The 27500-nt window shown below is 48.3% G+C and overlaps 1 protein-coding gene across 1 annotated transcript in view; it reads right to left on the minus strand.

Annotated features, from left to right (window-relative positions):
* Window positions 1-27500, minus strand: part of LOC112239049 (neuroligin-3) — a 438413-nt gene that overhangs the window by 2293 nt on the left and 408620 nt on the right. Inside the window, 6 exon segments of the mRNA XM_042326036.1 lie at window positions 35-97; window positions 99-142; window positions 145-181; window positions 931-1000; window positions 18729-19252; window positions 19485-19750. Coding sequence (XP_042181970.1) covers window positions 35-97; window positions 99-142; window positions 145-181; window positions 931-1000; window positions 18729-19252; window positions 19485-19750 — 1004 coding nt within the window.

The following is a 27500-nucleotide window of genomic DNA, read 5'->3' on the forward strand; positions in this document are numbered from 1 at the left end:
TATACAGGTGTGAGTTAAAGAGATGTAGCAGTACCTTGGTGGTGGTAGAGGTGTAGTGGAACATGTCATGGAGGTTATACAGGTGGGGCACCAGGTGTTAAAGGCCAGATGTCCCTGACGCGGGGCTTCAGGCCGATATGGAGTACAGCTGATCCTGGGGGTTGGTAGACCAGGTGGTAGCCTTGGTGTGGTGAACTTAGTGTCCTGGAACATGTCATGGAGGTTATATCTGGTCTCAGGTGTAGAAGAGTTGAATTTGAAGATGTTGACTAGATAGTATGTCTAAATACATTACAAATCTGCCTTCTCTCTCTCAAGACAACAATGAATGGCATCCCTGCCTGTCTGTTACTCTCCCAGCCTCCCCACTGTTCCTCTTAACTCAGGTCTGGTGCACCATCCCATCAACAACCTCAAAAAACAGGTTCTCATCGCCAGAAGCTTTTCACGAAACAGAGAGCCCACTGCAGGGTAGACAACCCTATTCCTGATGCCACAGCCTACTGCAGGGTAGACAACCCTGGTCCCGGAGTATCACAGTCTACTGCAGGGTAGACAACCCTGGTCCTGGAGTATCATAGCCTACTGCAGGGCAACCCTGGTCCTGGAGACAGCCCTGCAGGGTGGTGGTACAGGTGCAGGGTAGACAACCCTGGTAGTGGAACATGTCGTGGAGGTTATACAGATGGGGCACCAGGTGTCCTGATGCCACAGCCTACTGCAGGGGCCACCTTGGTGGCTGCAGGGTAGACAACCCTGGTCCCGGAGTATGTCTACTGCAGGGGCTTCAGGCTACTGCAGGGTAGACAACCCTGGTCCTGGAGGTACAGCTGATCCTGGTCCTGGGGTTGCAGGGTAGACAACCCTGGTCCTGGAGATCCAGGCTACCTCCTACTGCAGGGTAGGCAACCCTGGTCCTTCACAGCCCACTGCAGGGTAGGCAACCCTGTCCTGGATGAACTTAGTGTCCTGTATCACAGGAACAGGCTTGTTGGGGTCCCTGATTACTGCAGGGAGACAAGAGTATCACAGCGTTAGGGTATCCTGGTCTCACCCTGTGTACCCTGCAGGGTAGAAGATCGTCTGCAGGGTCACCCTGGTCCTTATACTATTGACATTTGAAGATGTTGACTCACAGCCTACTGCAGGGAGACAACCCTATTCCTGATAATCCAGGGTAGACAACCCTAGTTGTACACGCCTACTGCAGGGTATGTCTAAATAGACACCCTGGTCCTACAAATAGACAACCCTGGTCCTGGAGTTCTCTCTCTCAAGACAAGCCAATGAATGGTCCATCCCTGCCTGGTCCTGTTACTACTCCCTGGCCTCCCCACTGTTCCTCTTAACTGGTCCAGGTCTGGTGCACCCTGGTCCATCCCATCAACAACCTCAATCACAGCCTACTGTATCAAAAAACAGGTTCTCATCTGCAGGGTAGACAACCCTGGTCCTTTTCACTGCAGGGTAGACAACCCTATTCCTGATGCCACAGCCTACTGCAGGGTAGACAACCCTGGTCCTGGAGTATCACAGCCTACTGCAGGGTAGACAACCCTGGTCCTGGAGTATCACAGCCTACTGCAGGGTAGACAACCCTGGTCCTGGAGTATCACAGCCTACTGCAGGGTAGACAACCCTGGTCCTGGAGTATCACAGCCTACTGCAGGGTAGACAACCCTGGTCCTGGAGTATCACAGCCTACTGCAGGGTAGACAACCCTGGTCCTGGAGTATCACAGCCTACTGCAGGGTAGACAACCCTGGTCCTGGAGTATCACAGCCCACTGCAGGGATTTTGTCCCAACTAGGCAACACACCTGACCAACTGAGCTAATCGATCAGTTCAGTGATTGCATAAATGAAATAAGACACTTGGTCTTCTTCAAAAACAGGAAGTAGTTGCGGTCCTTCAGGACCAGGGTTGGCTACCGCTGGCCTGCTGCATGAATACGTCAGCATGCTATAGCTGAGCTTCAGGAGGAATGCTGTTGTGTTTGATAACCCAACAGCAGCTCTGCCCTCTCTGGTAATTGCTTAGACAAGGTGGCACAGTGAGCATTAACATCCAGTATCCTCATGTAAAATTAACCTTATTAATCAACACTAAAACGGGTCGGGGATGTGAAGCCGTGACAGAGTGTGCAGTTCCGCTACGGGCCTGAAGGGGTCAGTGTTTCTCTTTTGAGAGGAGTGAAGGCTGGCTGGCTGGCTGGCTGGCTCACTCACTGACTGTTAGCTAACCCCATATGGGTACCAATTTCAATTACAGGAGCCTATTGATTTATTGACTGTATTAACATTTGGCATTCTCCCACAATCCCAGTTCTCCTTGTTGTCTGCTTGCTGTACAATGTTGAGAGGGAGTGGGAGTTTGGATGAGAAGAGATCTGTGAAGTGTTCATTATGAGCTAGGTTCTGCAGTAGAGGGGAAAGGGTTTTGTGAGAACAAATAAACCCTCAACTGTAACCTTGAGAGTGGAGAGATTCATAGATTCACAATTCATAGAACCAAAACCAGAGAAACAACTTTAAGGGTGTTTGAGGACCTAAGGAACTAAGAGACGTGTAATATCCCTGAATGGGGTGTTCAGTACTTCATAGTATTGTAATATCCCTGAATGGGTTTTACAGTACTTCATAGTATTGTAATATCCCTGAATGTGGTGTACAGTACTTCATAGTATTGTAATATCCCTGAATGTGGTGTACAGTACATCACAGTATTGTAATATCCCTGAATGTGGTCTACAGTACATCACAGTATTGTAATATCCCTGTGCGTGGTTATGAATTCTGTGGCCTTCAGGACTCCAACTTAGTTTGGGATTTGGGGATTTTGTTATATTGTTTATCTGGCACTGTGTGGCGGTTGGCGGTTGAAAAACCTACAAGCACAAAAACCCACAGAATTAAAACAACAGCAGAAGAATTCACACTCTATATCCATCCTCCCTCTTTTTCTGCTGTCAATTTTTCCTTTTTCAGGTCAGTGCTTCTGGGAGAAGGAGAGCGGGAGAGAGCGAGAGAATGAGCGAGAGAGGCAAATTGAGATGGCTGTAGCCAAACCCCCTGGTGTAGCCTGGTGTCAGGGAAGCAGCCCTAAATAACCTATTTCATTAGGTGAGTAATGATCCCTGATGGATATTGACAGGCTGACTATGATGACTTTGTAGCTGAATATCAGTAATTAGGTTTCAGAGCAGCGCCTGGCTGGGCAGTGGAGGTAAGGTCATATTGATCTGTCAGAGTGGAGGCTACATGACAGAGAACTGAACAGAACAGGATGTCAATGGAGAGTAGCCTGATGTCTCTCTCCCTCTCTCTCCCCCTCTCTCTCTCTAGCTCTCTCTCTCCCCCTCTCTCACCCCCTCTCTCTCTAGCTCTCTCTCTCCCCCTCTCTCTCTTTAGCTCTCCCTCTCTCTCTCGCCCTCTCTCTCTCTAGCTCTCTCTCCCCCTCTCTCTCTTTAGCTCTCCCTCTCTCTCTTAGTTTAATTTTCTCTCTCTCTCTTATTTTTTTCTCTCTCTCCCTCTCTCTCCCACTATCCCCCTCTCTCCCTCTCTCTCTCTCTCTCTCTCCCTCTTTATCTCTCTCTCTCTCTCTCTCGCTCTCTCTCGCTCTCTCTCTCTCCTCCCCTCTCTCCCCCTCTCTCTCTCCCCTCGCCTCTCTCTCCCCCTGTCTCGCTCACTCTCCTCCCTCTCTCTCTCTTTATCCCTCCCCCTTTTTCTCCCTCCTCAGTAGTCTATGCATTCTCCCAGCAGCTCAGAGAATAGAACAGAGTAGAACCAATCAGAGAGACCAGGTCAATCTTACTTAATGGGAATTCCTGGCATCTCCATAACACCGCAAATGGCCCCCTGCTGTGTCCCAAATGGCACCATACACCCTATGGCCCCAAAAGTAGTGCACTAGCTATATCAGGAATAGGGTGCCATTTTGGACACCAACCCCTCTCCCCTTACCCCATTAGGATCAATCTACCAAATTGCAAACTATATAAAAGGTACCTAGGCCCTCTGATCAATTCATGAGAGATCTCTTAAATCCATGCACACATTAGGGAACTAAAGGGCTTTGGACCAGACTAAATTCAGCAAAAAAAGAAACGTCCTCTCACTGTCAACTGTGTTTATTTTCAGCAAACTTAACATGTGTAAATATATGTATGAACATAACAAGATTCAATAACTGAGGCATAAACTGAACATGTTCCACAGACATGTGACTAACAGAAATTGAATAATGTGTTCCTGAACAAAGGAGGAGGGGGGGTCAAAATCAAAAGTAACAGTCAGTATTTGGTGTGGCCACCAGCTGCATCAAATACTGCAGTGCATCTCCTCCTTATGGACTGCACCAGATTTGCCAGTTCTTACTGTGAGATGCTACCCCACTCTTCCACCAAGGCACTTGCAAGTTCCCAGACATTTCTGGGGGGAATGGCCCTAGCTCTCACCCTCCGATCCAACAGGTCCCAGACGTGCTCAATGGGATTGAGATCCGGGCTCTTCACTGGCCATGGCAGAACACTGACATTCCTGTCTTGAAGGAAATCACGCAATGAAAGAGCAGTATGGCTGGTGGCATTGTCATGCTGGAGGGTCGTGTCAGGATGAGCCTGCAGGAAGGGTAACACATGAGGGAGGAGGATGTCTTTCCTGTAACGCACAGCGTTGAGATTGCCTGCAATGACAAGCTGCTCAGTCCGATGATGCTGTAACACACCGCCCCAGACCATGACGGACCCTCCGCCTCCAAATCGATCCCGCTCCAGAGTACAGGCCTCATGTAACGCTCATTCCTTCGACGATAAACACAAATCCGACCAACACCCCTGGTGAGACAAACCCGTGACTCGTCTGTGAAGAGCACTTTCTGCCAGTCCTGTCTGGTCCAGCGATGGTGGGTTTGTGCCCATAGGCGACGATGTTGTTGGTGATGTCTGGTGAGGACCTGCCTCACAACAGGCCTACAAGCCCTCAGTCCAGCATTTCTCAGCCTATTGCGGACAGTCTGAGCACTGATGGAGGGATTGTGCGTTTGTGCGTTCCTGGTGTAACTCGGGCAGTTGTTGTTGCCATCCTGTACCTGTCCCGTTCAGATGTGATGTTCAGATGTACCGATCCTGTGCAGGTGTTGTTACATGTGGTCTGCCACTGCGAGGATGATCAGCTGTCCGTCCTGTCTCCCTGTAGCGCTGTCTTAGGCGTCTCACAGTACGGACATTGCAATTTATTTCCCTGGCCACATCTGCAGTCCTCATGCCTCCTTGCAGCATGCATAAGGCACGTTCACGCAGATGAGCAGGGACCCTGGGCATCTTTCTTTTGGTGTTTTCCAGGGTCAGTAGAAAGGCCTCTTTAGTGTTCTAAGTTTTCATATCTGTGACCTTAATTGCCAACCATCTGTAAACTGTTAGTGTCTTAATGACCGTTCCACAGGTGTATGTTCATTAATTGTTTATGGTTCATTGAACAAGCATGGGAAACAGTGTTTAAACCCTTTGCAATGAATATCTGTGAAGTTATTTGGATTTTTACAAATTATCTTTGAAAGACAGAGTCCTGAAAAAAGGACATTTCTTTTTTTGCTGATTTTAGTTCTTAATGCTTTTTGCTGACTGGCTGGCTGGTTGGGGCTCGGGCTCTGTATAAGTGAACATGTAGAATTTAGGCAACACAAAGAAATCAATGCGGCATCTTTAGTTGATTTGATTTGCGGCATAAGAGAACAACTCCCTGCATTGTATAATTACACACACACATTCTTGGGTAATTGTTGTGTTGCGGTATGGATGGTAAACACACACAAGCACACTCACAGTCGATACACAAACACAGCGTGGATGGTAAGCAGGCTGCTTTCCTCTGTAACGATGGGCCTGCTGCTGTCTGAATTGTGGGGAACTCGGATCCTAACCTTTACTCTCGTTGTGGGCTTGGTTTAAAACAATGATTTATATACACATTAGATGACTGTTAGGGGGCCACTGTTTTGAAGCCACCATGCCCGAAGCCACCGAGCCTCCATCTTGGCTCTCCCCCATCATTGTGTTGAAGCCACCGTGCCTCCATCTTGGTTCTCCCTCATCATTGTGTTGAAGCCACCATGCCTCCATCTTGGCTCTCCCCCATCATTGTGTTGAAGCTACAGTGTCTCCATCTTGGCTCTCCCTCATCATTGTGTTGAAGCCACCATGCCTCCATCTTGGCTCTCCCTCATCATTGTGTTGAAGCCACCATGCCTCCATCTTGGCTCTCCCTCATCATTGTGTTGAAGACACCGTGCCTCCATCTTGGCTCTCCCTCATCATTGTGTTGAAGCCACCGTGCCTCCATCTTGGCTCTCCCTCATCATTGTGTTGAAACCACCGTGCCTCCATCTTGGCTCTCCCTCATCATTGTGTTGAAGCCACCATGCCTCCATCTTGGCTCTCCCTCATCATTGTGTTGAAGCCACCGTGCCTCCATCTTGGCTCTCCTCATCATTGTGTTGAAGCCACCATGCCTCCATCTTGGCTCTCCTCATCATTGTGTTGAAGCCACCGTGCCTCCATCTTGGCTCTCCCTCATCATTGTGTTGAAGCCACCGTGCCTCCATCTTGGCTCTCCCTCATCATGATGTTAAAGCCACCATGCCTCCATCTTGGCTCTCCCTCATCATTGTGTTGAAGCCACCGTGCCTCCATCTTGGCTCTCCTCATCATTGTGTTGAAGCCACCATGCCTCCATCTTGGCTCTCCCTCATCATTGTGTTGAAGCCACCGTGCCTCCATCTTGGCTCTCCCTCATCATTGTGTTGAAGCCACCGTGCCTCCATCTTGGCTCTCCCTCATCATTGTGTTGAAGCCACCGTGCCTCCATCTTGGCTCTCCCTCATCATTGTGTTAAAGCCACCGTGCCTCCATCTTGGCTCTCCCTCATCATGATGTTAAATCCACCATGCCTCCATCTTGGCTCTCCCTCATCATTGTGTTGAAGCCACCGTGCCTCCATCTTGGCTCTCCTCTCATTGTGTTGAAGCCACCGTGCCTCCATCTTGGCTCTCCCTCATCATGATGTTAAAGCCACCATGCCTCCATCTTGGCTCTCCCTCATCATTGTGTTGAAGCCACCGTGCCTCCATCTTGGCTCTCCCTCATCATTGTGTTGAAGCCACCGTGCCTCAATCTTGGCTCTCCCTCATCATGATGTTAAAGCCACCATGCCTCCATCTTGGCTCTCCCTCATCATTGTGTTGAAGCCACCGTGCCTCCATCTTGGCTCTCCCTCATCATTGTGTTGAAGCCACCGTGCCTCCATCTTGGCTCTCCCTCATCATTGTGTTGAAGCCACCGTGCCTCCATCTTGGCTCTCCCTCATCATTGTGTTGAAGCCACCGTCCCTCCATCTTGGCTCTCCCTCATCATTGTAAAACATGTTTCAGTAGCTATAGAAAGGCATTTATTGATGTGTACATTCATTTTGTACCACGTTTATTCTATTACGGTCAGCTTAATGCATTCCATTATATTACGTAATAATTTTTTGTTGTAAACATATTAAAACATTTTCCTTAAAATATAATTTTTGGAGATGACTAATGTTACTGTCCCCACTACAACAACAAATATTTAAATACATGTACTTTTCTCCTTGAAACATTTAATTGAAAAAATGTAGAATTCCATTCATTCCTATGGAGGATTGCTTCTTCTGGGGAATGCCAATATGGCCGACCGTTGGCTTCAATGCCTCTCACTGGCCAATACATAGCACCAGCAATCCAGGGTTAATATACATCACTGGTTTAACCCCTGGGTGTGTGATAGGGTTCCGTGCTCTACAGCACAGCATTACCAGATAGCCTCTGTGCTGTCAGGTCTTCCACTTAAGTCCGCTGGCTGTGGCTGGGTGCGTTGACTGTGTGTGTGTGTGTCTATCTGTGTGTGTCTGTCTGTGTGTGTGTGTGTCTGTCTGTGTGTGTGGGGTGTGAGCGTGTGTGTCTGTCTGTGTGTGTGTGTGTCTGTGTCTGTGTGTGTGTGTGTGTGTCTGTGTGTGTGGGGGTGTCTGTCTCTGTCTGTCTGTGTTTGTGTGTGTCTGTGTGTGTGTGTGTGTGTGGGGGGTGTCTGTGTGTGTCTGTCGGTGTGTGGGTGTCTGTGTGTGTGTGTGTGTGTGTGTGTGGGTGGGGGGGGTGTCTGTGTGTGTCTGTCGGTGTGTGTGTGTGTGTGAGTGTGGGGGGTGGTGTCTGTGTGTGTCTGTCGGTGTGTGTGTGTCAGTGTGTGTGTGTCTGTCGGTGTGTGTGTGTGTGTGTGTCTGTCGGTGTGTGTGTGTCTGTCGGTGTGTGTGTGTGTGTGTGAGCGTGGGGGGGGTGTCTGTGTGTGCCTGTCGGTGTGTGTGTGTCAGTGTGTGTGTGTCAGTGTGTGTGTGTCTGTCGGTGTGTGTGTGTCTGTCGGTGTGTGTGTGTGTCGGTGTGTCTGTGTGTGTGTGTGTGTGTGTGTGTGTCTGTCGGTGTGTGTGTGTGTGTGTGTGTGTGTGTCTGTCGGTGTGTGTGTGTCTTGGCTCAGAGAGAGCAGGATTATTACATCTATAAAAGCAATCTTTTTAAGAGCCTTTCAGCTCAACTGTGATGTTTTCATATGGCTGAGCCACTAAGGTGTGTGTGTAATTTATATATATATATATACTGTATGTGTGTGTATGTCATATATATATATATACTGTATGTGTGTGTGTAATTTATATATATATATATATATATATATATATACTGTATGTGTGTGTGTAATTTATATATATATACTGTATGTGTGTGTGTAATTTTTATATATATATACTGTATGTGTGTGTATGTCATATATATATATATATATATATACTGTATGTGTGTGTGTAATTTATATATATATACTGTATGTGTGTGTGTATGTCATATATATATATATATATATATACTGTATGTGTGTGTGTAATTTATATATATATATACTGTATGTGTGTGTGTCATATATATATATATATATATATATATATATATATGTACTGTATGTGTGTGTGTAATTTATATATATATACTGTGTGTGTGTATGTCATATATATATATACTGTATGTGTGTGTGTAATTTATATATATATATACTGTATGTGTGTGTATGTCATATATATATATACTGTATGTGTGTGTGTAATTTATATATATATACTGTATGTGTGTGTGTATGTCATATATATATATATATATATATATATATATATATATATATATATATATATATATATACTGTATGTGTGTGTGTAATTTTATATATATATATATACTGTATGTGTGTGTGTAATTTATATATATATATACTGTATGTGTGTGTGTCATATATATATATATATATATGTACTGTATGTGTGTGCAATTTATATATATATACTGTATGTGTGAGTGTATGTCATATATTTATATATATACTGTATGTGTGTGTGTCTGTCATATATATATATATACTGTATGTGTGTGTGTGTGTGTGATCTTTTCATATGGTCAGTCATCTGAAGGCCTGTGCTATAAACCCTAAAGTCCTTCGTCTCCCCGTCAGTCCCTCTCATCACCACCTCCACCTCCACCACCTCTCATCACCACCTCCCTCTCATCACCACCTCCACCACCTCCCTCTCATCACCACCTCCCTCTCCCTCTCATCACCACCTCCACCACCTCCCTCTCATCACCACCTCCCTCTCATCACCACCTCCACCACCTCCCTCTCATCACCACCTCCCTCTCATCACCACCTCCACCACCTCCCTCTCATCACCACCTCCCTCTCATCACCACCTCCACCACCTCCCTCTCATCACCACCTCCCTCTCATCACCACCTCCATCTCCACCACCTCCCTCTCATCACTACCTCCCTGTCATCACCATCTCCCTCTCATCACCACCTCCACCTCCACCATCTCCCTCTCATCACCACCTCCACCTCCACCATCTCCCTCTCATCACTACCTCCACCACCTCCCTCTCATCACCACCTCCACCTCCACCACCTCCCTCTCATCACCACCTCCACCTCCACCACCTCCCTCTCATCACCACCTCCACCTCCACCACCTCCCTCTCATCACCACCTCCACCTCCCTCTCATCACCACCTCCACCACCTTCCTCTCATCACCACCTCCACCTCCACCACCTCCCTCTCATCACCACCTCCACCACCTCGCTCTCATCACCACCTCCACCTCCACCACCTTCCTCTCATCACCACCTCCACCTCCACCACCTCCCTCTCATCACCACCTCCTAACTTAATGATCTTGGTGAACAGTTCTCTATTCCTACACTAACCATCCTCCATTGGATGGGAGCAGGTAGATAAGGGAGGACAGAATGAATGTCATTATCTTTTCATTTGTTATGAGACGCACTTCCTCCTCCTTTTGTTCCATCGCTGTGGAATGAGAAGCGCTGGACGTAGTCGTCACTAAATGTGACACGGTCAGAAAGCCTGGGGCAGAGAGGAGAGAGAGAGAGAGAGGACGAAGAAAGACCAGATCTATTTTCCCTACAAGGCCCCGGTGAGTTCGTGCTCTAGATTTATTCCGCCTCCGTAATGTGTTCCTATTCCCTAGGTAGTGCACTACTTTTGACCAGGGCATGTCGGGTTTTGGTCAAAAGTAGTGCACTGTAAGGGGATAGGATGCCATTTAGGACCTAACCTAAGACAAGAGTTCCATCAGAGGGATTGATGTTCACTGCTCTACTATGCGGAGTCGAGTCAAGGCCTATTTCTCCAGGCGTTGTTGTGTAACCAGTCTACCCCCTGTCTATCTACTTAGCAGGTAACAAAAGGCACCCTATTCCCTTTAATATAGTGCACTACTTTTGACCAGGGACCATGGGGTAGTGCACTATGTAGGGAATAGGGTGCTGTTTGGAACACAACCCACAAAGTACAAAACACACCTAATTGGAATTCATGTTCAGACAAGAAGAAACACACCCAAGCTAATGTTGTTTGCTTTCGGCACTGGCTGCACTGCCTGCACTGCCTGCTCTGCCTGCACTGCCTGCACTGCCTGCACTGCCTGCTCTGCCTGCACTGCCTGCTCTGCCTGCACTGCCTGCTCTGCCTGCACTGCCTGCTCTGCCTGCACTGCCTGCTCTGCCTGCACTGCCTGCTCTGCCTGCTCTGCCTGCACTGCCTGCTCTGCCTGCTCTGCCTGCACTGCCTGCTCTGCCTGCACTGCCTGCTCTGCCTGCTCTGAAGGACCGACTGTGCCTTTCCAGCCACACTATCTTAATATCAGGCAGCTTTCACCCTTTACAGACACACACGCTTGTAATTGAGTGGATGTGAGTGTGTTTGCATGTGTGAGTGTACGAGAAGCTAGGGGCTGTGATTGGCTTGTGGATCCTAATGGCAGGCTTGGGTTCGGCGGGCTAATTGATGGCGAGGCGGTGTGACTTTGGGGCGTGCTGTGGTGTTGGAGGACACAGCAGGTCACTGTCCCCTCCTCATTATGGAGGCTATTGATTGGTTGCATTAGTTGAGTGACAGCTAACATGTGTCATACCCCCCTCACTCGCCGCCTCACCTGCTCTCCGTCTCGGTCTCTCTGTGTCTCTGTCTCTGTCTCTGTGTCTCTGTCTCTCTGTGTGTCTCTGTCTCACTGTGTCTCTCTCTCTCTCTCTCTCTCTCTCTCTCTCTCTCTCTGTGTCTCTCTCTCTCTCTGTGTCTCTCTCTCTCACTCTGTGTCGCTCTCTCTCTCTCTCTGTGTCTGTCTCTCTCTCTCTCTCTTGCTCTCTCTGTCCTCTCTCTCTCTCTCTCTCTCTCTCTCTCTCTCTCTCTCTCGGTGTCTCTCTCTCTCTGTGTCTGTCGCTCTGTGTCTCTGTCTCTGTCTCTCTCTCGGTCTCTCTCTCTCTCTCTCTGTCTCTCTGTGTCTCTGTCTCTCTCTCTCTGTGTCTCTCTCTCTCTCTCTTGCTCTCTCTGTCCCTCTCTCTCTCTCTCTCTCTCTCTCTCTCTCTCGGTGTCTCTCTCTCTCTGTGTCTGTCGCTCTGTGTCTCTGTCTCTGTCTCTCTCTCGGTCTCTCTCTCTCTCTCTCTGTCTCTCTGTGTCTCTGTCTCTCTCTCTCTCCCCTCTCCCCTTTCCACCTGTCTCTCTCTACCCTTATTAACATTCCGCCTGCACCACAGTAGCCAATCAATGCCCCCCCACACACACTTTCCTTAACAAGACACTCCATTTCCTGAGTTTCTCTAATGCAAATCAGGATATTGGGGACAAAGGGAGAGAGGAAGGAGGGGAGATGGGATAAGAGGAGAGACAGAGGGGAGAGGGAAAGATGAAGAGGAGGGGAGAGGTGGATAGATTAAGAGGAGAAGAGAGGTGGATAGATGAAGAGAAGAGGTGGATAGATGAAGAGAGGTGGATAGATGAAGAGAAGAGGTGGATAGATGAAGAGAGGTGGATAGATGAAGAGAAGAGGTGGATAGATGAAGAGAGGTGGATAGATGAAGAGGAGAGGTGGATAGATGAAGAGGAGAGGTGGATAGATGAAGAGGAGAGGTGGATAGATGAAGAGAGGTGGATAGATGAAGAGGAGAGGAGGATAGATGAAGAGGAGAGGTGGATAGATGAAGAGGAGAGGTGGATAGATGAAGAGGAGAGGAGAGGTGGATAGATGAAGAGGAGAGGTGGATAGATGAAGAGGAGAGGTGGATAGATGAAGAGGAGAGGAGAGGTGGATAGATGAAGAGGAGAAGAGAGGTGGATAGATGAAGAGGAGAGGAGAGGTGGATAGATGAAGAGGAGAAGAGAGGTGGATAGATGAAGAGGAGAAGAGAGGTGGATAGATGAAGAGGAGAGGAGAGGTGGATAGATGCTGAAATGATCAGAAAGCCAGGAGAAGAGGTCAGGCGGTTGGTTGTGGTGTTCTGAAACGGTGTTCTGAGAGTAATGATTGATGACATCACTTCATTAACCTCACCAGGGAATGTTGTTTAATAAACAACAAACAACAACAGGAAGAGTAAATCACAGAGTTTAAAGTGATAGTTCAGCAGTTTTACATATGAAAGACTTTTGTTTCTAGTCTCCTTTTCAAGGTTAGAAAACAAATATCCAAATTCGTAAAATCATGGAAGTACTCCTTAATTGTCTTCATAGATGTGTAGGTAAATGTGAACCATTTACCACTGTGACTAAAAACGAATCAATGATAATGTGTTAAACTAAGCCAGAACAAGTCTCTATACTATAGAGTTCATCTCCCTTGGATTCCTTAAGAATGTTAAACAAGTATGCGGCTGGGTTTCCTAAGTGGAGAGTTGAATCACCTCCCTCCACTACATTCTCAGAGTTCCCTTGAAAGACAACAAATTAGAGGAGACAGGAAAGAGGGACCTGAGAGAGAGAAAGAGAGAGAGAGGAATAGAGAGAGAGAGAAGTCTATGCTCGACAGTGTTGTGATTACTAACTACCTAGCCAGTACTTGCACAACACACACACACACACGTACACACACATACACACACATATACACACAAACACACACAACGTGAGCGGCATGTCACACACACGCACGCGCACACGCGCACACACACGCACATGTCACACAGACACAGTAGTAGCATGAAGTAATCACCAGCCCCAGATAGACAACACAGGAAGCAGGAAGTAATCACCAGCCCCAGACAGACAGCACAGGAAGCAGGAAGACACATCTTTGATGTTGTAATATATTTATAATAGGAAGTACCTATTTGATTTAATAATGTTTGGGCTTTTGTAACTGTCTGTATAGCTATGTGGGGTATGGGAATGTAGTGAAGGGGGCTGCTCTGGGTTTGTTAAGCGAGGTGGGGGTTAGGGTGGTTTGACAATATGTTCTGGAGGAAGTGTATTGTAACATGTGTCACTTATTCAAGTCATTAGAAAAGAAGAATGTTGTAGTTGAAGCAGAATAAAAGACACCACAGGAAGAGCCTGGTGTGTCTGAGATTCAATTACATCTCTGGCTCTCTGGATAACACAGAGCGGGAGGAGGGAGGGGAAGGGAGGAGGGAGGAGGGAGGGGAGAGGGATTGGAAAGGGAGGGAGGGAGGAGGGAGGAGAGGAGAGGAGGGAGGGACGAAGGGAGGGGAGAGGGAGGGGAGAGGGAGGAGGGAGGGGAGAGAGAGGAAGGAGAGAGAGGGAGGAGGGAGGGTGACAGAGGATGGAGAGAGAGGGAGGAGGGAGGGGAGAGGGAGGAGGGAGGGGAGAGGGAGTGGAGAGGGACAGAGGGCGGGGAGAGGGATGGAGGGCAAGGAGATGGAAGAGGGAGGGGAGAGGGATGGAGGGCGGGCGGGGAGACTGAGGAGGGAGGGGAGAGGGACAGAGGGGAGAGGGACAGAGGGCGGGGAGACGGAGGGGAGAGGTAGGAGGGAGGGGAGAGGGAGGAGGTAGGGGAGACAGAGGGGAGAGGTAGGAGGGAGGGGAGAGGGAGGAGGGAGGGGAGAGGGAGGAGAAAAGGCTTTGGGGGTGAGTGATCCAGGCTGCTATGATCCAGGTTGTGACATGCATTCTGGGTGTCTTCAGAAGGTGTTGCACAAATTACAGTATCCTCTATAGAGACTGACACCCAGCAACAGGGCCAGGATGAGAGACTGACACCCAGCGACAGGGCCAGGATGAGAGACTGACACCCAGCAACAGGGCCAGGATGAGAGACTGACACCCAGCAACAGGGCCAGGATGAGAGACTGACACCCAGCGACAGGGCCAGGATGAGAGACTGACACCCAGCAACAGGGCCAGGATGAGAGACTGACACCCAGCGACAGGGCCAGGATGAGAGACTGACACCCAGCGACAGGGCCAGGATGAGAGACTGACACCCAGCAACAGGAAGAGAGACTGACACCCAGCAACAGGAAGAGAGACTGACACCCAGCAACAGGACCAGGAAGAGAGACCGACACCCAGCAACAGGAAGAGAGACTGACACCCAGCAACAGGACCAGGAAGAGAGACTGACACCCAGCAACAGGAAGAGAGAGAGAGCAATCTGGGTCACTTCATTATTTAACATCTGTGGTTGGGGTTGTGTCTCCTACACTAAAGTGTGCACTTGGCTTGTTCACTCCCCATTGTAGTGTTAAAAGTGTACAGCATGGACCCTCCTCCTGTGGTTACGATGTCTACACTAAGGATTACAATCTGTGGTTACGATGTCTACACTAAGGATTACAATCTGTGGTTACGATGTCTACACTAAGGATTACAATCTGTGGTTACGATGTCTACACTAAGGATTACAATCTGTGGTTACGATGTCTACACTAAGGATTACAATCTGTGATTACGATGTCTACACTAAGGATTACAATCTGTGATTACGATGTCTACACTAAGGATTACAATCTGTGGTTACGATGTCTACACTAAGGATTACAATCTGTGGTTACGATGTCTACACTAAGGATTACAATCTGTGATTACGATGTCTACACTAAGGATTACAATCTGTGATTACGATGTAATCAGCTGTGTAGTCAGGGGGTCAGTGACAGCTGTGTAGTCAGGGGGTCAGTGACAGCTGTGTCGTCAGGTCAGACCCTGCTCTCCTCACAGAGTCAGGGCACCATGCCCCGCGGGTCAGACCCTGCTCTCCTCACAGAGTCAGAGCACCATGCCCCGCGGGTCAGACCCTGCTCTCCTCACAGAGTCAGGTCACCATGCCCCGCTGGTCAGACCCTGTCTCCTCACAGAGTCAGGTCACCAATCGGGTCAGACCCTGCTCTTCTCACAGAGACAGGTCACCATGCCCAGCGGGTCAGACCCTGCTCTCCTCACAGAGTCAGAGCACCATGCCCCGCGGGTCAGACCCTGCTGTCCTCACAGAGTCAGAGCACCATGCCCCGCGGGTCAGACCCTGCTGTCCTCACAGAGACAGGTCACCATGCCCAGCGGGTCAGACCCTGCTCTCCTCACAGAGTCAGAACACCATGCCCCGCGGGTCAGACCCTGCTCTCCTCACAGAGACAGGTCACCATGCCCAGCGGGTCAGACCCTGCTCTCCTCACAGAGACAGGTCACCATGCCCAGCGGGTCAGGCCCTGCTCTCCTCACAGAGACAGGTCACCATGCCCTGCGGGTCAGACCCTGCTCTCCTCACAGAGACAGGTCACCATGCCCAGCGGGTCAGACCCTGCTCTCCTCACAGAGACAGGTCACCATGCCCCGCGGGTCAGACCCTGCTCTCCTCACAGAGACAGGTCACCATGCCCCGCGGGTCAGACCCTGCTCTCCTCACAGAGACAGGTCACCATGCCCCGCGGGTCAGACCCTGCTCTCCTCACAGAGACAGGTCACCATGCCCAGCGGGTCAGACCCTGCTCTCCTCACAGAGACAGGTCACCATGCCCAGCGGGTCAGACCCTGCTCTCCTCACAGAGACAGGTCACCATGCCCCGCGGGTCAGACCCTGCTCTCCTCACAGAGACAGGTCACCATGCCCAGCGGGTCAGACCCTGCTCTCCTCACAGAGACAGGTCACCATGCCCAGCGGGTCAGACCCTGCTCTCCTCACAGAGACAGGTCACCATGCCCAGCGGGTCAGACCCTGCTCTCCTCACAGAGACAGGTCACCATGCCCCGCGGGTCAGACCCTGCTCTCCTCACAGAGACAGGTCACCATGCCCCGCGGGTCAGACCCTGCTCTCCTCACAGAGACAGGTCACCATGCCCCGCGGGTCAGACCCTGCTCTCCTCACAGAGACAGGTCACCATGCCCCGCGGGTCAGACCCTGCTCTCCTCACAGAGACAGGTCACCATGCCCCGCGGGTCAGACCCTGCTCTCCTCACAGAGACAGGTCACCATGCCCAGCGGGTCAGACCCTGCTCTCCTCACAGAGACAGGTCACCATGCCCCGCGGGTCAGACCCTGCTCTCCTCACAGAGACAGGTCACCATGCCCAGCGGGTCAGACCCTGCTCTCCTCACAGAGACAGGTCACCATGCCCCGTGGGTCAGACCCTGCTCTCCTCACAGAGACAGGTCACCATGCCCCCGCGGGTCAGACCCTGCTGTCCTCACAGAGACAGGTCACCATGCCCCGCGGGTCAGACCCTGCTGTCCTCACAGAGACAGGTCACCATGCCCAGCGGGTCAGACCCTGCTCTCCTCACAGAGACAGGTCACCATGCCCCGCGGGTCAGACCCTGCTCTCCTCACAGAGACAGGTCACCATGCCCAGCGGGTCAGACCCTGCTCTCCTCACAGAGACAGGTCACCATGCCCCGCGGGTCAGACCCTGCTCTCCTCACAGAGACAGGTCACCATGCCCCGCGGGTCAGACCCTGCTCTCCTCACAGAGACAGGTCACCATGCCCCGCGGGTCAGACCCTGCTCTCCTCACAGAGACAGGTCACCATGCCCCGCGGGTCAGACCCTGCTCTCCTCACAGAGACAGGTCACCATGCCCAGCGGGTTCATGCCTTACACACTTAAACACAGACACACACACCCAGGCACGAACGCATGAACCCACTCACACAAGCACCCACCCACACACACAGAGATCAGAGAGAAGAGATCAGAGAGAAGAGATGGGTAAATACCAGGAAGCAGATTGATTACAGGTCATCCACCAGATCAATATTTATCTGGTAACGAAGATTGTCAAATTACATTTCAGTTTTTACAACAGATTCCCAGTAGGAGACATCCAAATGGAGCTGCTTTGTGTTATGTGTGTGGTATTTTGTGGTATCCAATTGTTTTAGTAGCTACTATCTTGTCTCATCGCTACAACTCCCATACGGGCTCGGGAGAGACGAAGGTTGAAAGTCATGCGTCCTCCGATACACAACCCAACCAAGCCGCACTGCTTCTTAACACAGCGCGCATCCAACCCGGAAGCCAGCCGCACCAATGTGTCGGATGAAACACCGTGCACCTGGCAACCTTGATTAGCGTGCACTGCGCCCGGCCCGCCACAGGAGTCGCTGGTGCCCGACGAGAGGATATCCCTACCGGCCAAGCCCTCCCTAACCCGGATGATGCTGAGCCAATTGTGCGTCGCCCCACGGACCTCCCAGTCGCGGCCGGTAACGACAGAGCCTGGGCGCGAACCGAGAGTCCCTGGTGGCACAGCCCTTAACCACTACGCCACCCGGGAGACCCACATGGTGGTAATTTTAAAGGCTCTGATAGAGTCAGTGAGGCAGAGACTCCTCCTACATGGTCATATTGAAGGCTCTGATAGAGTCAGTGAGGCAGAGACTCCTCCTACATGGTCATATTGAAGGCTCTGATAGAGTCAGTGAGGCAGAGACTCCTCCTACATGGTCATATTGAAGGCTCTGATAGAGTCAGTGAGGCAGAGACTCCTCCTACATGGTCATATTGAAGGCTCTGATAGAGTCAGTGAGGCAGAGACTCCTCCTACATGGTCATATTGAAGGCTCTGATAGAGTCAGTGAGGCAGAGACTCCTCCTACATAGTCATATTGAAGGCTCTGATAGAGTCAGTGAGGCAGAATACTAAACAAAGGCAGACGCTTGTTGACGATATAGAACCCTCTAATTCTAATCTGATCTCAAACCAGTTCCGCTGCTTTTTTCCCCCATTGTTCACCTCTAATCAGACACTGATTTAGATCTGGGACACCAGGTGGATGTAATGAATTATCAGGTAGAACAGAAAAGCAGACTTCCTAGAGTAAGATTGAAATAACCATCTTATAGAAAGTACTAAAGCAGGACAACTTTACCCAGTCTTGGCGAAGTTAGTCCAATATGTCATCACCACGGCGCTGAGCATGATGTCGTTCTTGGAGAAGTTACAGGGGAACAGGTCTGTTGGTCCGATCATGGGGATCCCGAACACGTAGGGAACCTCGTCCCCGTGGGCTGCGTCCGACCAGGCCGGCTTCATCAGACTCTGGCAGTGGTGGTAGAAGGCGTAGAAGTACGTTGGCGAGCCGTAACGGGCGTGGAGGTCCGCAGTCACCACCGACGGCTCCACCCACTGGTGGTCGGTGAACAGAGCGACCAGCGTCTTGCGTCGTGTCTCGGGGTTGTCGCGGTCTGCCCAGTCTGTGTACATGAACTTGATGGTCTCCCTCAGAGTGTCTTTGCCTTCTGGGTAACCGTAGAGGCTGTCAACAAAGTCCGACACTGAGAAGTCAAAGTCGTTGCCCGAGATGCCGTCCTCTGAGTCGACCACGTTGTCCACGAAGCGAAGCCCCTCCCCCTGATTGACTCCCAGCATGATGTCATAATTCAGGAACTCTCCCTGTGTGGAAATAACCAAATGTGTTTCAGCTTGATTTGTATTATTTTGTGTGCCAACTGACTTTCAGCTAGATTTGATTCCAGTTGTTATGTAAATAGTTGACTTTACGTTATTACCATTATGGGAATGTTTGTGTGTGTATGTTTTTTCCTCTTGATCTGTTCTATATTAAAAAAAACAAAGTCAAATAAGAAACAAACAAAGCAACAAAACTATCCCAGAGGTCTCCCACCTGCTCCATGAGGATCTCTGGATCATCAGGTATGACGTCTCCGTCTATAACCGGTCCGAAGGCCACATGGTACCGTGCTGGCTGGATGTCCTGCTCAACCAGCTCCCTGGCACTCTTCTTCCTCAGACAGTCCACCATGTCCAGGGTATCCAGAACGTTACAGCCCACCTTCTCAGACAGCAGACGGGTGTATTTCACAGGCTGGTAGTTGACCGCCCAGCTGGACAGGGCAGAGCCACTCTGAATGATGGCACGGTGGAACAGACCTGGAGAGGTAGAGATGACCTAATGGTTAGAATGCCTATGTAACCATAGCAGCATAAGAAAGACAACTATGGATGATGTCACGGTGGAACAGACCTGGAGGAGGACAATAGAGAGAGAGAAGAGTAGTTATTTTCTCTGTACGCTATGAAAGGTATTGGAGAAGAATGGTGCTGGAGACAAGCCAAACAGAATACACTGAGAAAGTGGCGCCTATACAGAAACATATGGACAGATAATGAGCTTAACCATCCTTCCCCTTCCCCTCCACCTAAACCCCATACATAAAACATATAGACAGATAATGAGCTGAACCATCCTTCCCCTTCCCCTCCACCTAAACCCCATACATAAAACATATAGACAGATAATGAGCTGAACCATCCTTCCCCCCCTCCACCTAAACCCCATACATAAAACATATAGACAGATAATGAGCTTAACCATCCTTCCCCTCCACCTAAACCCCATACATAAAACATATAGACAGATAATGAGCTGAACCATCCTTCCCCTCCACCTAAACCCCATACATAAAACATATAGACAGATAATGAGCTTAACCTCCTTCCCCTCCACCTAAACCCCATACATAAAACATATAGACAGATAATGAGCTGAACCATCCTTCCCCTCCACCTAAACCCCATACATAAAACATATAGACAGCCAGTGATTATGCCTCCCCTGAGTTTTAAATATCATTACTCACACCTAACTACTACAGTAAGCTGTGGGTGCACTGCTATGAATTATCTGTTTGTGTGTGTGTGTGTGTGTGTGTGTGTGTGTGTGTGTGTGTGTGTGTGTGTGTGTGTGTGTGTGTGTGCGTGTGTGTGTGTGTGTATGTGCAGTGTGTATTTTTGTGTGTGACTGTGTGTGTGTGTGTGTGCATATGTATGATGTGTGGTGTATGTGTGTTGTGTATGTTGTGTGTGTGTGTATGTGCAGTGTGTATTTTTGTGTGTGACTGTGTGTGTGTGTGCATATGTGTGTGCGTGTGTATGATGTGTGGTGTATGTGTGTTGTGTATGTTGTGTGGTGTATGTATGTGCAGTGTGTATTTTTGTGTGTGGTGTGTGACTGTGTGTGTGTGTGCATATGTGTGTGCGTGTGTATGATGTGTGGTGTATGTGTGTGGTGTATGTTGTGTGGTGTATCTGTGTGTGTGTGGTGTATGTGTGTGTGGTGTATGTGTGTGTGTGTGTGTGTGGTGTATGTTGTGTGGTGTATGTGTGTGGTGTATGTTGTGTGGTGTATGTGTGTGTGCGTGCGTGTTGTATGTTGTGTGGTGTATGTGTGGTGTATGGTGTGTGATCAAAGGTCCGAAATTAACACCCGCCAAGCGACAAATGTGGGTAGATTTTCCATTTGGCGAGTAAATCTCAGAAGGCTATTTGCCACACTGGGGGGTAAATGTTTGTACCAAAATAGTAATGTGATAGAATATCTGGCATAATGGCTCGGAGGAAATGACTCATGTTTGCCAGCCACACACTGTCTCTAGTGTCCCCGGCACTGTTTACCGCACGGGACATCAGCTACTCGACATCGCTCACTTGCCACGGGTCTGCTGCTAGCTACCGTTCATTATTTTTTATTTGACCTTTATTTAACTAGGCAAGTGAGTTAAGAACACATTCTTATTATCAATGACGTCCTAGGAACAGTGGGTTAACTGCCTGTTCAGGGGCAGAACGACAGATTTGTACCTTGTCAGCTCGGGGGTTTGAACTTGCAACCTTCTGGTTACTAGTCCAACACTCTAACCACTAGGGTTTCGTGCCGCCCCGGCTGTTATGTGGCGACATTTACCTGGAGTTAGTCAACCTTTGAAACTAAAACTCACCGTCGCGAGAGGAGGACGAATCACATTAATATATATATATATTTTGTGAGAAATGGAGGTTTGGAGATAAAGGAGTCTCAAGAGGCTGGCTACAGTATGATGCTGAGGCTGTGGTGATGAGTTGTTCTGTGTGTCACCAGTATGCTAAAGATAAAAGCAGAAACAACTCATTTGTCATCGGAAATAAAACAACAAAGCTGGAGAACATTCGTGACCATGAACACAGCAAGTGTCACGTTGCCTGTGTGTCTGTGTTCCAAGGGCTCAATCGGAGCCTCTCCTCTTGACACCACTAATTGCAATGTCTGAGTAGACCAGCACAAAGATGAAGATAATGTTTAGGACTGTACATTTTTGTATTTAACCAAGCAAGTCAAGTTAAGAACAAATTCTTACTTAGAATGACGGCCTAAGAACAGTGCCTTGTTCAGAGGCAGAACGACAGATATTTTACCGTGTCAGCTCGGGGACTCAATCTAGCAACTCTTTCAGTTCCTGGCCCAAAGCTTTAACCACTAGACTACCTGCCGCCCCATGCCATTGGTAAGAAGGGGAGACCACTTCCTGACTTGGAGTGGATGTGTGAGGGAGTGAAAATGTTGTTACTCTTGTAGCTAGACTAGCACTTTTTAAGCTAGTTTTTTCAAGTCTATTTAACAGACATGGTCCAGTACTGGAGGTTATTTCTCACCTCTTGATAAGCTTCGGTTCACCTCAAAATAGTGTATAAATACCATAACATCATTGGCCTACTGATGCTGACATGGATCTCTATGCTTTCCTATGGCTCTGGAACATTCTATTTTGATGTTTGTCTCCTACATTTTAAAGCATTGTGACACAATTGACTTTACCAGCCTTATAGTGTTGATCCTTAAGTAAACAAATGGTAGAAGGCTAATTTATCACAATCAACTGCCAGCTATATTGGATAACGTGATTATATGCTATATTGGATAACGTGATTATATGCTATATTGGATAACGTGATTATATGCTATATTGGATAACGTGATTATATGCTATATTGGATAACGTGATTATATGCTATATTGGATAACGTGATTATATGCTATATTGGATAACATGTATATTTAATTATTATTGAATTCATTTGATGTTTGATTCTTGCAGTTTGGATGTAAAATAAAAAGGAATCGCTGTGGGCTCAACATATAGAGATGAGAAGCAGGTCGAAGAGTTTATGCACCATATTGCAGAGGATAAACAATCAGAGAGAATTTGAAAAACACCAAATTTCTCTCCATCATGTCAGATGGCTCCACAGACAGTTCTGTAAAAGAGGAGGAGTTAGTTTATGTCAGATTCTGTCACAAGGGCAAGATCCCGTCGAAGTTTGTTGGCATCAAGTCAATGGAGAAGGCAGACGCGGCACACATAAGCAACGCCATCAGTGCCATCATGGGGAGGGAGTGTGTGATGAGTGGGGGAGCAAGTTGGTCGCTCTGGGAACAGATGGAGCTGCTGTGATGACCGGAGCCAAGAATGGTGTGGTCAGCTGGCTGAAGGGGGGCAGGGCCTAACATCATCGGCATCCCCTGTATGGCACACCGCCTTGAACTGACCTTTTCTGATGCCATCTGGTTCAACGTGATGTTTCAGAAAGTAGAAGACCTCCTCAGTGAGCTCTACACCTTCTACCACACCAGTCCACTGAACAGGGCAAACCTGGTAAGCAGCTTCCAGGCTCTTGGGCACACACCACTGGTGCCCACCAGAATTGGCGGGACCTGATGGGTAGGACACCTATTGCGTGCACTGGACCACTTCCTGCGAGGTTACCAGGGGCTTGTCCAGCACCTGGAATAGGTAGTGGCTCTAGATTACTATGTTAAGTACTCCAAAAGTCATCATCAATATGTAATGTTCAGTAAATAACAACAAACACGGTTACAATTGGTATCATCATGTTTCAATGCTTTATTCACTGATAAAATCTGTCATATCTAATATAGTTTTTTATGGACAGCAATTAATTGTCTATTTGTATGTCTTTGTTCTTTATGTATTTCAGATTCAATCTGTTGATGCCCAAAATGTTCGAGGTGTCCAGCAGGCCAAGGCTAGGAAATACTACAGTACAGCGATGGAGGCTGTTGTTCTCCGTTTCTGTGGCTTCCTGCATGACACACTAACACACCTGAGCAACCTGTCCGCCTGTCTGCAGAGGTCCACCATCACCATAGCAACCTGTCCGCCTGTCTGCAGAGGTCCACCATCACCATAGCAACCTGTCCGCCTGTCTGCAGAGGTCCACCATCACCATAGCAGAAGCCCACAGGTGCTGATGTACCAAGAGCCCTAGTCCCTGCAGAAGATGTCCTGAATCCGTGTCAACAGGAGCCATCCGCCTTCATGCCCTGATTTGCTGGCAATGGTTGACCTGATTCCTGCCCTGATTTGCTGGCAATGGTTGACCTGATTCCTGCCCTGATTTGCTGGCAATGGTTGACCTGATTCCTGTCTTTCCCTGCCTCCACAGCTGAATGTGAAAGAGGTTTAAATACCATGAAACAGGTGAAAACCGATTGGCGGTCCAACCTAAAGTCTGATACACTGTCAGATCTCCTTATGGTCCAGCTGTCCTCTCCAGAGATCAGGGAGTATGATCCGATAAAGGCTGGGATGCTGTGGCACCAGTACAGTCAGGAGCAGGAGGCCAGACTTCATGGATCATGCAAAGAGGGTGATTGCGGTAAAGAGTGAGGAGTCTGATGAGGTTTACGTTGATTAAAATGATTAAGCATCTGATAGGTTTACAAAACCTTCAAATTTAATAGCAAATACTTCAGTAAAATGTTGAGTTCAAGACTTCTTCAGTTGTATTCAGGCTGGGAAATTAAATCTAGCCACAGCCAAAATTAACCGGCATCTGATAAGTCTCTAATTTACCTGTATTTTATCAGGGTATTTCTACTCAAAGTAAAGGATTGGTAGACCTGCTTCCCCTGTGTATCAGGTGAGCACCAGTTCTATGTACTCTGCTCTTCCCATAATAGTATCTTACCATTGTTGTTGCCCTGTTTTGACTTCTATGTTCTCTTATCCATTGTATCTGATGTGCTTTGGTTTATTTCATTGTGTGCCCACCATTTGGCAGTGTTGTACTCTGTACGGCACGTTTGGTCAGCTACAGTTGTTTTTAAATGTGCTCTACAAATAAACTTGATTTGATTAACCGTTGATCAATATATTAAAATCATTTTGTTTCAAATTTTGCTCATGGTGTGGTGTGTGGTGTATGTTGTGTGGTGTATGTTTGTGGTGTGTGGTGCATGGTGCGTGGTTTGTGGTGTGTGGTGTATGTTGTGTGGTGTATGTTTGTAGTGTGTGGTGTATGGTGTGGTGTATGGTGTGTGGTGTATGGTGTGGTGTGTGGTGTATGGGGTGTGGTGTATGGTTGTGGTGTGTGTGTGTGGTGTATGGTGTGTGGTGTATGGTTGTGGTGTGTTGTGTGTGGTGTATGGTGTATGGGTTATGGTGTGGTGTGTGGTGTGTGGTATATGGGGTATGGTGTGTGGTGTATGGTGAGTGGTGTATGGTGTATGGTGTGTGGTGTGGTGTATGGGGTATGGTGTGGTGTATGGTGGTGTGTGGTGTATGGTGTGTGGGGTATGGGGTATGGTGTGGTGTGGTGTGGTGTGTGGTGTATAGTGTGTGGTGTATGGTGTGTGGTGTATGGTGTATGGTGTGTGTGTGTGGTGTGGTGTATGGTGTGTGTGTGGTGTGTGGTGTATGTGGTGTGGTGTGGTGTATGGTGTGGTGTGTGTGTGGTGTGTGGTGTATAGTGTGTGGTGTGTGGTGTATAGTGTGTGGTGTATGGTGTATTGTGTGTGGTGTATGGTGTATGGTGTGGTGTATGTGGTGTGGTGTATGGTGTGTGTGTGTGGTGTGTGGTGTGGTGTGTGGTGTATGGTGTGTGGTGTGGTGTATGGTGTATGGGGTATGGTGTGTGGTGTATGGTGTGTGGTGTGGTGTGTGGTGTATGGGGTATGGTGTGGTGTGTGGTGTATGGGGTATGGTGTGTAACTGTAATAACCTCTAACTCCTGCAGTGAGCAGTGAGTGGACTGATGCAAATGATCTGTAATCCTGACTGCATTAGCAACATTAACAACATTAAAGTTTTTTTTACAATCGCTAGGACCCATTTCTCAATACTTTCACTTTTTCAAAACTCTTGACAGTGTGAACAACAGCAGTCTATGTGGGCTAAACTGTGGATAATTTTTCATTGCTTTGGCACATCTTTCAAATTTCACTAATTATTTTCTCACTCAGACCCAACCACCACCAAAACTATGTAACTACAGGCCAACATTTTCACATGTTTATATACTCTTTTCAAAACTCTTACATTTAAGTGCAAAATCTAACATAACACAACATTGAATAAATCAGCAATTTGCTACATTTCTACAGTGACACTGTATTGAAATATATTCCACATCTAAAAAATGCAGCCTAATCTGCAACGCTCAACAGTGGAATCTATTGTGAGACATTTCCGGAAAAACAACAGGTAAGATGTGCATTCTGCAAGAGCATCTGACTGAACTGCACATTACAGAAGTAAATTGAGCAAAGCCTCTAAACCCACGTGTGTGTGTGTGTGATTGTTTTTGTTTTTCTGCTTAGGACCCAACGGTTACCTCTCACAGACGGGAGAGGTAGGATTTTCAGTGCTGTGCAGGAAACTGCAATCGTTGATATGGTCATCAGAAACAATGGCATAGCAACATTAGCAATATTAGCAACATTAACACTGTGGACACAGATGGAACAGAACACTAATAAGAGGCCTTGGCTCAACACAGCAGATCATATCGTTGTGTTAAAAGCCTATAAGATGGTGTGTATAGATGTCAGTGCATGTGTACCGTGTGAGTGTATTCTCCAGTCCTGCTTTCCCATGGAGTTTTCCTGTGGCTGTCTCTCTCAACAGGACAATGGCCTGTGTGTATGTGTGTGTGTGTGTGTGTGTGTGTTAGCAAGACCAACAAGCTCTCACAGTCTCACGTCAGTTGTTCCAAATGCCAAATTTGTTTGGTTACATCTCTTTATTGTTCCAAGTTTAAGGTTAGACATTAACTCTGATGGTTATGGTTAAGGTAAGGGTTAAGGTTTGGGATAGGCTTAAAACAGGATTTGAACATGCAACCTTTGGAATCAGAGGGAGATGCTTACGTCCATCTACAACAACAAAGCCTACTTGAAGGTAATGGCGCTCACTGTTGCCCCTAGTGACCGGTTTCCACGTCATCTCCTGACATTCTCAGACATGGATGGATGCCGAATACTGACCTTGTATCACCGATGACCTGCCTGTGCAGGTCGGTGACATGCACAGCATCCCATGGAGAGAAGCCAGATGTCAAGGATGTTAACCACTTGAAAGATGAGAGAGAGAGAGAGAGAGAGAGAGAGAGAGAGAGAGAGAGAGAGGAAAAATGGATGCCCAGAGGCAGAGGGGGCTGGTGTTTAATCCTCCCCTCCATGCATCCCTCTCTCCCCTCCACCCCCCCCCCACACTCTTTCCCTCCATCTCTCTCTAATAGTATCTCTTCTCTTCACAGCTCAGACTCATTTGCTCAGTATAAACAGCAGCAGCCATGGTGCTAGGACCCCGTACTGAATCCCAGTGCCCTCCTTAACGGCAAGACCACTTCTCACATACCTTTAATCACAAGCTGCTGGAAGAGGAATGCAACTAACTACACTGTCTTCACATCATCACTGGACAGGAAGAGGGAGAGAGAGAGCGAGACAGAGACAGAGAATGAGAGAGAGAGAAACAGAGAGACAGAGACAGAGAATGAGAGAGAGAGAGAGAGAGAGAGAGAGAGAGAGAGAGGGAGGGAGATATATACAGTATATATATAG

Source organism: Oncorhynchus tshawytscha, linkage group LG08, assembly GCF_018296145.1.
Source record: "Oncorhynchus tshawytscha isolate Ot180627B linkage group LG08, Otsh_v2.0, whole genome shotgun sequence".
NCBI lineage: Eukaryota > Metazoa > Chordata > Actinopteri > Salmoniformes > Salmonidae > Oncorhynchus > Oncorhynchus tshawytscha.